The sequence below is a fragment of the Prionailurus bengalensis genome, chromosome D4 (assembly GCF_016509475.1).
Source record: "Prionailurus bengalensis isolate Pbe53 chromosome D4, Fcat_Pben_1.1_paternal_pri, whole genome shotgun sequence".
Classification (NCBI taxonomy): Eukaryota; Metazoa; Chordata; class Mammalia; order Carnivora; family Felidae; genus Prionailurus; species Prionailurus bengalensis.
Window position 1 is genome coordinate 76,327,311 of NC_057359.1, and position 14,481 is coordinate 76,341,791.

Here is a 14,481-nt window from a genome sequence, read left to right on the forward strand (position 1 = left end):
CTTGGGATTGGGACAGAGACTGAGAAGTGGTAAGTAAAGAAGAAAGAGACAAGAAATGCATATGCAGAGATGGCAAATAGAAGAGAAGGACACACAGACAAAAATAATAGATGGGAAGTCAGAGTGACGCCAAGACAGGGAGAGAACAAGAAAGTGAGAGGGGAAAAAAAGGGAGGGAAAACAAAAGTCAAGCAATAAAGACATGGACAAAGGGGAAAGGAAAGAATAGATGTTTGAAAAGAGGGAGGGGACACAGGGAGAGAAGGAGGGAGGGAGGGAGATGGAAGAAAGGAAAGGGAGGGAGGGGGAAGAAAGGGAGAAACGGCAGGGAGAGGGAGAAGGGGGGTGGGAGGGAGGAAGGAGAGGGAAGGGAGGGAAGGGGGAGAAAAGGCAGAGAAAAAGAGGGAGAAGGTAAATAGCAGGAGGAAGGAAGGAAAGGGAGAAGGGAAGGAGGGAAGGAGAGAGGAAGGGAAGGGAGGAAAGAGGAAGGGAAGGGAGGAAAGAGGAAGGGAAGGGAAGGGAGGAGAGAGGAAGGGAAGGAAGGAAGGAGGAAAAGTGGGAGAAAAGGCAGAGAAAGAGAAAGAAAAGGAGAAGGGAAGTGGTGGGGGGAGGGAGAGAAGGAGACTGAAGAGAAGAAGAAAGGGCTGAGGAAGTTTCACACTGGGAAGAAAAAGTCAGTATGGAGTGGGGCAAGAATTGTCAGGCCTATCTTGGCTTCTTTCCCTGGTGTTTCCTGGATCAACCCTGGGCCTCAGCCTCCGTTCACACTGGTCCAGAGGCTGTGGCCCAGGGCCCTGGTCAGCATGGAAGGCTTCTTCGGTGCCTATCTCTTTTCTCCCAAATGCTGAAAGTCCCCTCAGAAGTTGGGCCCTGTCACGCTGGGGACTTGGCTCCAGAGGCCCACTAAACAGATGGGTTCACTGAAACTGAAAGGTGGGAGAAGTATGGGGCCTGAAGCTGAATGAAGCTCTTCTGCCTGGACTCGAACTCTCCCCTCTCCAATCAACAGGGGCTTGAGTCCCTCTCCTCTCCTCCGTTCTCTCTTGAGGTGCACAGCCTGCAAATTCATGAACTGGTCCTTTGGGTCGGCCTCATTCAATCCCTCTCCTATAAGTGAAGAACCGGAGGCCTCCAGAGGGGAAAATCCTTGCCACGGCCCCAGCTGCTTTGAGCCAGAAGCAAGATGACCCTCAGGTCTCTCGCCTCCCATCATCTGGGCAAGCACTTTTGGAAGCCAGCCTTAGAGGGCTCCTGATGACTTTCATGCTGTTTCCAGTAAAGTCTGTGCTGATTCTTGGCATGAAGAGAGGAAATGAAGAGGGTAGGGTAGGAATGTAAATAAAGGGGAACTTTGGGATTTCATCTAATATATAATTATAGTATCCATGGCGGTGGCCTTGGCTGCTTTTCTGATGTACTGCCCAGGCTGTGCCCAGGCAGAGGTGGTGTCTGGGGGTGAAGGGGGCCCAGAAATGCTCCATCCAAGGCTCCAGTCCCCCTGGGCTTTTGGAATAGCATCTCTGGGCCAAAAAGCATGGACTTGTTTGCAGAAACACATGGCAATCTGGAGACACTGAGAAACAATTCAGCACATGAGAGCTGGAGGTCCTGGGTGTTGCAAAAATGGCATTGGGAGTACGTTGCTAGGAGAAGGAGAGGTCTTCGTACTGACTCTGAGCTCAGCCGTTGGCATGGCAGGGCCAGGAGTGCAGGAGGAAGTATGGAATTGAGTGGTAGTGGACAGGTATCTCTTGGTGTCAAGACTGAAAAATCTGTTTTCCATACTGTTTCCAACTCATCTGGGCCCACGTGGCTCTTTGCACAAAAGACCCCTCTAAACATATTCTACCCCCTGACCCTCACCATCTCTACACTGTATCATTCTTCTTGTCATCCAATGTGGTATTTTGAGTTCAGGCTCTGGAAATAAATTAGCTGAGTTCAAAGCCTGACTTCTCCTCTTACTAGCTTTGAGGTTTTGGTCACGTTATCTAAACTCTCTGTGCCTTAGCAGGCTAATCTGTTGGATAAGAAGAATAGTAATGGCCTTAGAGAGTAGGTTTGAGGATTAAATTAGATAAGGTAGGTAGGTAGGTAGGTAGCCAGGCAGACAGACAAATCTCCAGGTAGATATAGAGATATGGAGATTTGGTACTAGACCGCAGCCCGGCACACGGTGGGGGTCATCTAAATATTTGGTACGAAAGGGAGTTAGAGGTTGTGAATGCATGAAGGGGAAAAGTCAGTGTCTCCAGATTGATGCACTGACTTGGAACTTTCTTCAAATCGTTCAATAACTATTTACTGGATTCTTTACTGGTGTCAGTCACTGTTCTAGGTACCAGGAGTATGGGATAAAAAGGCAGACACAGATGCTGCTCTATGCAGCTGACAGGTGAGAAAAGACAGACAACAAACAAGTGACCAGATACCAAGTCATTACAGCTTTAGTGAGTAGCATGGCTTTGTGTGTCTCTAAGTGTGGCAGGCAGGATTTACTGCAGATAATGTGGTCAAGGAAGGCCTTTTTCGGGAGACGAAGTGACATGTAATTCAACACGTAAAGGAGAACAAGGAGCCATCATGGGAACAAGGACGCGCAAATCCCGGAGAAGTCCATCCTGGGGAAAGGGAAGAAGCAGAGGCCTTGAGGAAGGAAAAAAGCACTACATCCTAGCAAGAGTGCGTGGGGATGATGAGTAAAGGGCCAGTGTCCGAGATAAAGACTTACTTTGCTCTCGCACTAGAATGCCGTGAACAGGAAGGTGTCAAAGTGGCAACCCCAGGCCGGATTGCTTGGGTGAAGACTGCTACCCCAGAGAGTACCGGCCAGGCTCCTCCACCTCCAGTCAAGCACGGACAGTGAGCTAGACACATCTAGTGCTCTTTACATGTTTCAGTCCATCGAATCCTCACGATCCTATGCAAAGGGTCCTATCGTGATTCCATTTTACAGGTGAAAAATTGTAACTCAGGGAGGTTAAGAGATTTGCCCAAGGCCACCTACCCACCTGAGGGGAGGGGTTGGAGTGGAGGCGAAGACTTCCTTCTGTCTGATCTAATTTTAAGGCCTAATTTTAAACTGTGTATGTGAGGTGGTGGGTGGGAAGGGGCAAGTGGATTCGCGACGTCTCTACTGCCTTCCCCGCTGCTGACCTCTGACGACGGAGTCATCAAGAAAGCCTGACATGAGCACATGATGACCTTGTGAAAAATTCAAAGCGCTTCCTCATCTACCACTCATTTTAATCTTTGTGACCACATGGGGAGGTAGAACTAATTATCTCCACTTTCTGGATCAATCAGCTCCATTTCACGGATGAGAAAGATGAGTGTGAAGCACCTTCCCTGGGGGTCTGCAGGCCGCAGGCTGGGTCCATCCCCAGTGTGCTTTCCATGACAAACAGGGCTGCCGTTAGTGCGAAGGCCCTCTTGCACTCATATTCTGACAGGTCCATTTGTGTGATGCACAAGGACAGGGATAGCACGTGGGGCGAGGGCAGAGGAGGGTGGGTGTTAGAGGCAGCTTGGGTAAAAATGTCAGCTCTCTTTCTCCTTGTCATGTAATTTTGGGCAAAATGTTTACCCCTTTAAGCTCCAGTTTTCCCACCAATGAAACAGGAGGTGATGACGATGATGATGGTGATACCAGATCCACAGGATTATGGCAAGGATTAAACGAGACAGCACACCCAACATCATCCTTAGCATGGTTCCTGGCACACAGGGAGTTCTCAGTCAACTATTACTCTCCCCACTACTGCTATTATCCAGGAAGTACCAGAGGCACTGAGAATCAGGACTTTGGTGTAGTCTTAATCCCCACCTCAGAGGTGAGCAATTCTCATAGCACAGAGTTTAACCTTTCCATTTCACAGATGAGAACATCAAGGCAGAGGCAGAAGAACTGGCTCTGGGTCTCACTGGAAGCAAGTGTGGGAACTGCTGTCTGACTCCTGACCTCAGGCTTTTTCTTCACAATGCTTTCCCTTCTCTAGGGCCCTGGTTTTCCTTTTACTCCTCTCCTCCAACTCCACCCATCCCTGCTAAGAAGGAACCCCTCTCCTCCCCCAAGCCTCTGGCCCCACCATGGATGTTGGCATGTGGTTGTAGTACCCAGGCTCCCTTGGCATTCTTTTCAGAGAGCTGAGGCCAGGGAGGTGAAGGACGGGCCTGGGGCAAGCCTCTGAATGTGTGGGAATGAGCCCCCCTCCCCGGGAATTGGGCCTGGCTGCCACTGCATGTTTGCTCAGGACCCTTTGGCAGTCATCCATGGTTTGAGAAAGGCAAAGCAGCCAAGACAAGACAGAGGCTAATTACCTTGGGTAATAGGAAATTGAGGAGCGGTGACAAGAAGGGTATCTAGGCCTCTAGCCAGGCAAGGGCAGGGAAGACCATGGATGCCTAGCCCGGCCTGACCCATCCACTGTGAGTGGAGATTCCTTCTCAGGGTCACTCTCCAGTTCCAACAACCCAAGGGTGCAGGAGTTGGCCACACTGTCAGACCTTCTGGGGACCCTCTCCTCTGCTTCTCTTTGTTTGTTTTCATTCAAAAGCAAAACAAATGAAACAAACAAGGAAATTCAATTTAGACAGGGCCCAAATGCTGAGGTTTCTGTTTTGCTACACCAGGGTGAGCTTAGGACAGAGAATCAGCCTTGACTTTCCCTCCCCCAATTGGTCTCAACCAAGTGGTGCTTTGTAAAACTACATGGATAAAGGGGCTGCAAAAGTAATTTGCCTTCCTTGGTGGACTGAAGAGAGGGAGTAGAGATTCAGAGAGAGAGAGAGAGAGAGAAAGACAGAATGAGAGAGACGGAGAGAGAGAGAGAGAGAGAGAGAGAGAGAGACGAAGAGAGAGGAACCCACACTCAAATAAGAAACAGGACAGAGAAACTGAGGTACACACACAACAAAAGAAGAGAATAACAAAGAGAAAGGCAAAGTCGTAATGACTGGGAGAATGGCAGATAGACACAGACAGCAAGCTATGAAGAACAGACTTACACAGAGAATGAATGAAAGGCAGGAGAGATGAACAGAGACACAAGGAGGCACAGTGGGGTAAAAACAAGTGAGAGAGGCAGAAAAGCAGGAAGGGCAGGAGCCCAGGAGGAGAAGAAGGGAGAGAAAGAATGAGAAGAAATCTCGTGGCAAAAGTATGCATTCTCTGAACTCTCAAGCTGGGGTGGATCTAACACACCTTCACTTTGAAGGTGCCAGAACTGCAGAACAAGAAGGGGACATGAACGTTTAGCCCAAGGTCCCAGAGATGGAAGTGGTGGTAGTGAGATGTGAATGCAGACTTCCTGCCTGAGAGACTGGCCCTCTCCACCTGAATCCTATTATATCTCTGGGGGGGGGGGGGTGTGGATGGGGGATTTGGTGCCCTGTGCTTAATTAAAACTCAGGGGTGTGGGCTCATGCTCTCTTTTCATTCTATTTCATTCCCAAAGGATCCTGGGCCAGTAGCACCTCAACCTGCTCCATAGGAAATGGCTCTCCCTTGGTTGTCCTTGGAAGAGACACAGATACCAAGTGATGGAGTCAATAAGAACAAAGCAGTAACTATATGCAAGGCATTCTGGTCAACCCCTGTCTGTGGAGTTTGTCACTTACTGCTCTTCCTTTTAACCCCGTGATATGAGAACAATTACTAGCTCCCTATTTCCAGAGGAAGACACTGTTGCATTGAGCAGTGAGAAATGACTTTCCCCAGGGCAGGTCATGAGTAAAGGGCAGAATCAGGATTTGCACCCAGTTTAGTCTGTCCCCAAAGCCCATGCTCTTCCTACTTCCATACACAGCCTTTTTGACCCAAGAGTAAGAAAACTGATTTTGGTAAGGAATGAGCAAGCAGAAAATAAGAAGCCCCAAGAACTGACAATGGAACTATTTTAAAACTCGCGACCGTGTTGGTCAGACTTCATGGAAGGAGAGTCACCAATAGGATGAGAGATGGGTCCAAACCACACCCTGGGATCCTTGTCGAAGCAGCCCAGATTCCACAGCCATTTAATAAAATCAGTTTTTTTTTTTTAATTTTTTTTCAATGTTTATTTATTTTTGGGACAGAGAGAGACAGAGCATGAATGGGGGAGGGGCAGAGAGAGAAGGAGACACAGAATCGGAAACAGGCTCCAGGCTCTGAGCCATCAGCCCAGAGCCCGACGCGGGGCTCGAACTCAAGAACCGCGAGATCGTGACCTGGCTGAAGTCGGACGCTTAACCGACTGCGCCACCCAGGCGCCCCAAAATCAGTTTTGAAAATAAAAGAAAGAAGTGTTCAGAGTTAGGAATGACAAACTCGTGACAAATACATTTCCAGGACAGAAGAAGAAAGGATGGTCCCACTTAAAGACATGGCAAGGGGGTCATGGGTGTTAAGCAGTAAGGGAAAGAAGAGGTGAGGGAAAACCACCATCATCTTGAAAGGATTCGACTGATTTGTCAGCTCTCAGGGTTAATTGCTTTTGGGGTTCCATAAGACATTTCATTGCTCTCTACATAACAGGTCTGTAGGATTCCAGACTGCCTAATGCCCAGACTCTACAATGTCACCCAGAGACAGGGTTACTACTTGTTTCTCAATGGATAGGAACCACCTTCCAGGGCTCTGGCCCTCTCTGCTAGATGTTATCCCAGTAGTTGGTGAATGGACGGGGAGGGGATTAAAATTAACCATTAGCCCAACAAGGACAACAAGAACAACAGTGATAACAGCTAACACTTCTTACGCTCTTACTGGGAACTCATCACCAAGTGGAGAGCTTTTGTGCACTAGCTTATCAAATCCACTTCAGGTCCCAGTGCATCAGACACTGTTATTATCTACATTTTCACAGAGGAGGACATGGAAGCTCAGAAGGTTGACAGGCTCACTAGGTGTCACACAGCTGGTAAGTGCAGGGTAGAGATGTGAACCCAGATCTGTCTGCCTCCAGTCTATGTGCTTAATGAGGGACAAAGGGACCAGAAGCCAGTCATCATGAAATCTTTCAAATATGTTACTTTCTTCACATAATCAGTTTTCAGAGTTGGAAAAGGCTTCAGAGCTCTTAATCTAGTCACATACATTTAATAGATGCAGTGGTCCTGGACACCCAGAGGTTGGTGTCAGCACTTAATGATTAAGAGGCAGTGGAGTCATGCTCTCAAGATCTGGATCCCAGGTCAGCACTTAAGGCTTGAGGCAAATGCTACTTCCTCTGGCAGGTTTGCCAAGATGTCCCACCAGAAGATATTTGATAGCCTGTTGTATTTTGGGGATTCCATTTCCAGAGCTCTCACTGTCCCCAATTGATTTTGCTATTCTGTACAAAGTAAAACTTGGATCCCAACATCTACAAGATAGTCAGTGGCAGAGCCAGGGTCAGAGGCCCAATCTCTAGCTTATAGGGATATTCCTGAGTTTGGTGCATGAATGTGTTAGGTGTTACCAATGAGCCTGAATATGTTGGATATTCTAAAGTATGCCATGGTCTTTAGAAAAGTCATGGCCTTCCAGAGGAAGTGGGGATGGGATACGGCTTGGAGGTGAAAAAGATTCACATTGTGAAGGGGTTAATACTTACTGAGCACATACATACTGTGCTGAGGTGTTTTTTGTTTAATTCTCATGTGCCTCTGCAAACTAGGTTTTATTATTACTGTTGTACTGAGGCTTATAGAGGTAAAGGATGACATAACTAAAAATGTCAAAGCCAGATCGGAATTCACAGTCTGTGGCCTTTCATACCACCATTAAGTTCTAAGTTATTTGAGAATAGAACCCTTGTCGTAGTCACATTCATACCTGCATTTCTTAGCTCAGTACCAAGTCATAGGAACTCTTCAGAAAATGTCTGCTGAATAAGTAAATGAGTTATGAGTGAATGAATGAATACATAAAAATGGAATGAATGAAAGAAGTGATGAATAAATAAGTGAATGGATGATGGAGTATAAGAGAGGAAGAACAGATATATGGATGAATGAGATAGATAGATGGAGAAAGGGAAGAAGGGGGAGAGAAAGGGATGGAAGGAGGGATGGATTAATGATTGGGTAAAGGATGGATAAATGAATGGATCACTGAGTAAATAAAAGAAAAACATAACTGAGTTCAATAATTTGTGGATAATGCCCTCCTTGTTAATAACTTCAGCTTTCTAGGCTAAGGGAGGTGCCCTATAGTTTTATAACTAGGGTACATGAAGAAAGCTTGTCTCTAGAACTCTATATTATAGCTTTTGATGGATGCATCTCAATGTGGCAAATGCTCACCGAGGGGAGAACAAAAGAAAAACAAGCCCCTTTTCTAAGATTAACAGATGAGCCTCAGAATGACTTCCTTTTGTATCACTAGAAGTTTGGATGCAGTAACTCTAATATATTTTGTGAAGGAGTGATAATGGCACTATTTCTAAGGAGGGGGAAGCTGAATCTAATAAAACTAACAACAACAAATATATATACATACATACATATATATACATACATACATACATATATATATGTCATATATATACGCTGCATGCATACATACTTCAGATATACGAATCTAAGTATTTTTTCAGAGGGGATATCATGGAATTGAGAAAAGAACGCCAGGCAGGGACTCCTATCCCAGCCCTCCTTGCTAACTCACCACTTTTCCTCTCTGGGCTGCAGATTATTCATCACTAGAAGAAATGCTTTTGTGTTCCTGGCCTCCCTGGGCCCTCCAGCACTAACCCTGTGTGATTCTGTGGCCTATTGTGGCCACACTTCTCCAATGGATACTTCCAAACCTTAGCATCTGAAGGTGCACATACAGGCTGTCTATAAAACGCTTGGCTGCCTGGACAGATTACTCATGCCTTGCCTCCCAGACTTGAAATCATCTTGTTTCACATCCCCCACGCACCCAGCACATCTTACTTGTAGAGACCGTCGGGCTCCAGACACTTGAAGATGACGGAGTAGATACTGACTTCAGGGATCTCTCCATGGCTTCGACCAGCTGCTACACAAGATGTGCCCAGGCCAGAGAGTAAGTCATCGGCAAAACTCAGGAATTCTCCTGGAGGGAGACAAAGAAAGATGAGCTCTCCAGCTCAGGCCTTGGTGAGCAGACATCCTTGCTGCTGTCCAAACCCAAGAAATGTCTGGATACCATTATCAGGAGGATTAGTGGGCAAAGCAAGCATAGCATATGAATGACACAGAATAGTATCTAGCCTTAATGTCTCTTTGTTTAAATTTATGCCTGAATTTTCCCAACTGTAAAGTGGGCATACTAATATCTGCCTTTATAAAATTGTAGGAAGGCTCAAATGAGGTAAATTATTGTGCAATAAAAATATACGAAAAGGCAAAAGGTGCATCGTGCTTTCTGTCCAGACTAACTATTCTGGTCTTATTGCTGCCATTAACTTCCTCTTAACTACTTGAGCAAGACCTTCCTTCCGGGAACTGCATTCTCCTTGCTGGTGTAACAAAGGAGTTGGACCAAGGATGTAAGATAGGTTTCCTATTACATGGTCACTCTTATGCATGAAGTGGAGTCATGAAGTATCCTGGTTCTGGATTCTGGATTCATGAAGTGGCTCATGGATTCAGGAAGTGTTATGTTGGTTCTGGATTCGTGAAGTGTTATGTTGAGATGGACAGAGACCTGGTCCAACTAAGGGGGAAAAAGTTCCATGCCTGATAAGTGATGGCCATGGGACAGGAAGGGACAGTGGAAGAACAGGAGCCTCGAACTCCATGATTTCTAAAAATCAACCTAGACACTGGATTTTAGGAAGCAGCTGAAGTTTAGTAGAAATAGACCTAACTAAAAGGAATAACTGGACATTTAAAATCTCAGGTTCTACTTTTAGCTCTGTTAAGAATTTGCTGGATGGCTTTGGGCAACCCAATTCCCATCTCTGTGCCTTATTTTTGTCTTCTGTAGAGTGAAAGTGGTAGGATCACTATTAGAGCTTTTGAAAAAAGAAAATAAAAACATAGATGTGCACAAAGATTAAGATATATGGATAAACGTTACAGTACCATTTAAACCAGGATGAATTTAGAAACAACTAAATGTTCAATGATATAGAAATAGCAGTATCATTTATAGTTCAGTGATGCAATGGAACATTTTATAGCCATTAAAAACAAGATTGTGGAAGCATATGAAGTTATATGAAAAGATATTAAGTTAAAAGACAGGTTACACTATTACAGAATAATCTAATTTTTGGTGGAAATTTTACATGTTTATCTATTTAAAAAGAGAAGGAAGAAATTACAAAAAAATGTACAATAGTGGCTTTGTCTGGAAAGTGAGATCATGGGTATTTTTCTCTCTTATTTTTGCTTATCTGTTTTTTTTTTTAATCATCGATAATGGACATGTATTACTTTTGTAACAAAGAAAAAAATCAATAAAAAATTACTTAAAAATAGATAAAATAAATGAACCAGGCTAAATGGCCTCTTAAAGTTCCCTTCCAATTCTAAAATTGGATGATTTAGGAGCAAAACAAACACGTGGATTATTCTATACCACACAGTATGGAATGATTTGAAGCGTCCTTACCATTCATTCCTTCTCCTTCTTGTCTAATATGGAATGCCTCACACTCTCTTCTCATTTATTCTTAATAACGACAAGAGGAAGAAGTCCATTCGACTAAATCCTCTCCACTTGATGTTAAGGACAATCAAATATATTGGAACCAACACGGAACAGTAATAATATTGGCCAAGTGCCTGAGAAGGCTGTGACCCAAGGAGGCCACAGAGCTCTTCTCTACCACAGAACTGGTAAAGCCAAATATATAGATCACAGCCTGCTGGTGTTTCAAAGAAAAGTTTCATTCTTCACTCACAGGTGAATGATGTAACACTTGTCTGACTGAACTGTCTGGAAAGCCCTAGGATTTCAGGTAAACGACCGTTCGATAACGTACTTGTCCGTAGGGTCCAATAGAGCAGATCTGATTGTAGTGTTCTTTGTTTTCTACTTTTTTACAAAGACATCTACAGTGCATAGACTTGATACGTAGGTGCCAGAGGGAAGCATGTGAACCAGGCTGATGTCAGCAACATGCAAGTTCACCTGCTATTGTCAGACAGGCTTGGGACTGAATTCTACCTCCACCATTTATTCCAAGTCTCCTAACCTCTGAAAGTCTCAGTTTTCCCTTCTGTAATACGGGATCAGTAACTGTTACTGAGTTTGGAGTCCAGAATGAAAGAATCTAAGAAGAGATTCTTAGACCGGCAGTCATCTAGAACCAGCAGTTGGAAACCGAAAAGGTAAATGAAAGCTTTATTCATCAAAGATGTTGGCATCCTCTATTTCTTTCACAGGCCTCTAATGTCAGCTTCTTCCACAGTAAAATCATAAACAGACAATGTCTCTCTTCCAATACCTACCAAAGCAGAGCAACATATACGGTGAAAAATGAAGAAAAGGGGGAAAAACATAGAATTACTCACTGGAGTAAGGGCTTTGTCTCTCGTGGTTTCTCTCGTGGATTTTAAGTTTGGCAACTTACATTTGTTTTCTCTGAGCTTGGATCCACGTCTGTCTGCTTCTCAATTTGTTTCTAGATAGCCATTGAAAGAGTTGGCCCCTCATGAGGGAATTCAGGATTTCTGTGGCCAGTATTAACGGTCTTCAAGCCAAAATATGGCTGACATTCATTCACAAATGGGCATAGCTTTCCAGATGTTTCAATGCATTTCAGAACAATTGGACCCTGGATAAAAGCTTTATAGCATGCCTGACAGGTCAGTAAGACAGGCACACAGCTCTAAGGTTTAAGATTTAGTTCGAAGGAAGAAACTGGATAGCATGGAACACATAACTAGTCATATGGAGGACAGTATAAGGACATACAGCACCCAGTTGTATTCGGGACTGCATAGACATGATGACCTTTGCATGGAAAGTGTCAAAAGGAAAGGAAATGACACAGTGCCAACTCTTCTTTGTTTCATTTAATCATCACAGCATCTAATCCTAAGGAGTTAAATGTTAGCATCTCTGTTGTAAAGCTGGGATTAAGCTCACAAATTTCAGGAGGGACAGAGCTGAGATTTGAACCTGTATAATCCTAACTGGAAATCCATACTTTTTCTTTTATACTATGCTGCCTCCTAGAGAAAGTTTAAAAACAACAGTGTTCGAAAGTGAGGTTTTCAATTCTGTTCAGTTTGCAATTGAAGCGTGTCACTCTCTTAGCTTGGGGAGTGAAACAATGAAAGAAATATTTCCTGACCTACAGTTTGTAGTGTGACAAGAGGAAGAGTTCTGAAAGACAAGAACAGACCGACAGAGTAAGTTGTAAGATCGCTTTTCTTGGCACTGTCTTCCAGAAGGTTTAAATGTAATTTCGATGGAGACAGGTGAATGAGGGGATCCTTTACTCCCTCACCTGTTGGAAGGGGTCCTAAGGAAGATCTTCTCTGTGCACAAATGCAAATCAGTGCAGTTCAACACATGCACTGGGGCTCCACAATACCCCAAGTCTGGCAATGGGACAATCAAATGAACAATGCTACAGGGCAGTGGTTAAGAGGCTGGGCTCTGAATTTACACTGCTTAAGGTTAAATCCTGGTTCACCCCCACTTATGGCTTGCCTCAGGCAGGTTCTTTGATTCCCTCCAACTATCTCCTCATATGTAAAACAGATAGAATCATAGTATCTAACGTACAATGTTGTGAATATCATATAAAATATTGCATCTATTGCTTACAAATCAATTAGCACCGTGTCTGACATACAATAAGGGTTCAAAGATATGTTAACTATTGTGTTAATTATCGTTTTCGATAACACTGTCATCATATCAGAGGAGAGAAGATAAGGGCCCTTAGAACTTTTTTTTTTTTGGTCCAATCTTTTATCCTGTCCTTTTCCAGGTGACAATTGAGGCTTAGAGAAGGAAAGTATCATGTCCATGGCCATACGTAAAGTGGGAGGTCCGCTTGGAACAAACATTTCATCTCTTGGCCCTTACAGCCTGTGTGGCGATTCCTATTAGCCTCTGAGATAAACCCGCTGAGACCTGAAGACCTTGCTCTGAATTTCTGACCAACTACCTTCAACATGAATGTGAGCTAGATTTACTTTGTGCCAGGCACCGTGCGAGACACACAGTTCCACCCTGCCATCTTCTTAAACTTGGACTCCCCTAAGAAAGATAAAAAGCCCAGGAGAGACAGAAGTAGTTCAAGAGGTTTCCAACACGTGCTATATTCTAGCAGCGGCTTGCCCATCAGGACATGCAGAACTCCAGGGTGGAGAAGGAGAGGCAGACGTGGTGGGGGCTGAAGTCTGTCTCCTCTGTGCCCACACCAACTTCAAGCCAGATCAACGCCAGTTTGATCTATTGTATATACTGATGGTCACGTTTTATTTAAGTTGGGGACAAAAAAACTGTTCTAAAAATATTGGCTTATAAGTGTTACTGCTTAAAATGTTTGAATCCTAAAACCCTGCCACATTCTCTGGTAGAAGAAATACAGAGGTTCAGGAATGTTGCACCCCACCCCCCAACCCCCAATTCAAGGCATCACAGCCACTCTGGGGCAGAGTCGAGGATCAAACCTATTTGCTTCTGAGCTCCACGTGCCTTCCACTAGGAAACTCTGCCCAGGTTAGGCTACCCCTGTCCCCTCCTCTCTGGTATGTTATGGCTGTGTGGCAGGACCCTCCTAGACGGGGCTGCTGTTGCCACCGCCTAGCTCATGCCTGTCCAAGATTCTAACATTCTTTCTCTGTTTTTCTTTCCTTGAAAACAGATAGGGAGTTGGGAGTCGCTGTACAGGAATGTGCCTGTTCCCCATTATGGCTCTTCTGGGGCTGTAACCCGAGTGGGCTTGGGCCAGACCCCCACACACTGCTTCATCCACTCAGACTCGAGCCTTGCTCTCATTACGATCCACAGCGGAGGTCAATCACAAATTCTGCCGGAGATTCAGAACCAACCCAACAAAGCACAGTAATTTTTCGAAAGGCCCCACCCCCTGCCTCAATCCCTTCTCCTTTTATCACTCCCTCAAATCCCCTGCCTCCTCGTTTCCCCCCTCTCTCCCCTTCTCCCCTCACCCCCTCACTTCTGATTGAGTTGAGGTCACAGTCAAAGCCGGCCACAAGAGCAAATTGAAAACAGGCTGGGGGGGGGGGGGGAGAAAAAGCAGCAAAGAAATTCCAAAATGGAAGGGGCGGGAGTAGTGAGTTATTTAGCCCAGGTGGGGAGAAAGGTCCCTGCTCCAGCCTCCACTCTCTTTTCAGGAAACGCCAGGGGGATTTGGAGGCAGCTTCGGGCCTGGTCTCTCTCTAACCTGAGGAAGCTTCTTGCTGTGGTGCCAAGGAGAAGCAGGGCTCTGCATTTCCCACCATTCCTTTAGTTGGGCCAATGTAGAAATTCATTCAGAGACCTTGTCACGACAAGATGCATTTTTTCAGGGCCTCACACTTATCAGCTGCCATTGGTTTGTTTCTTCACAAACACGG

The 14,481-nt window shown here is 45.2% G+C and overlaps 1 protein-coding gene across 3 annotated transcripts in view; it reads right to left on the reverse strand.

Annotated features, from left to right (window-relative positions):
• The window catches only part of ASTN2 (astrotactin 2), an 882,294-nt gene that overhangs the window by 45,372 nt on the left and 822,441 nt on the right, over nt 1-14,481 (reverse strand). For all 3 annotated transcript variants that reach the window (XM_043565814.1, XM_043565813.1, XM_043565812.1), the window contains one exon: nt 8,902-9,043. In XM_043565814.1, the coding sequence (XP_043421749.1) occupies nt 8,902-9,043 (142 nt within the window). The remainder of the gene's footprint in view (nt 1-8,901; nt 9,044-14,481) is intronic.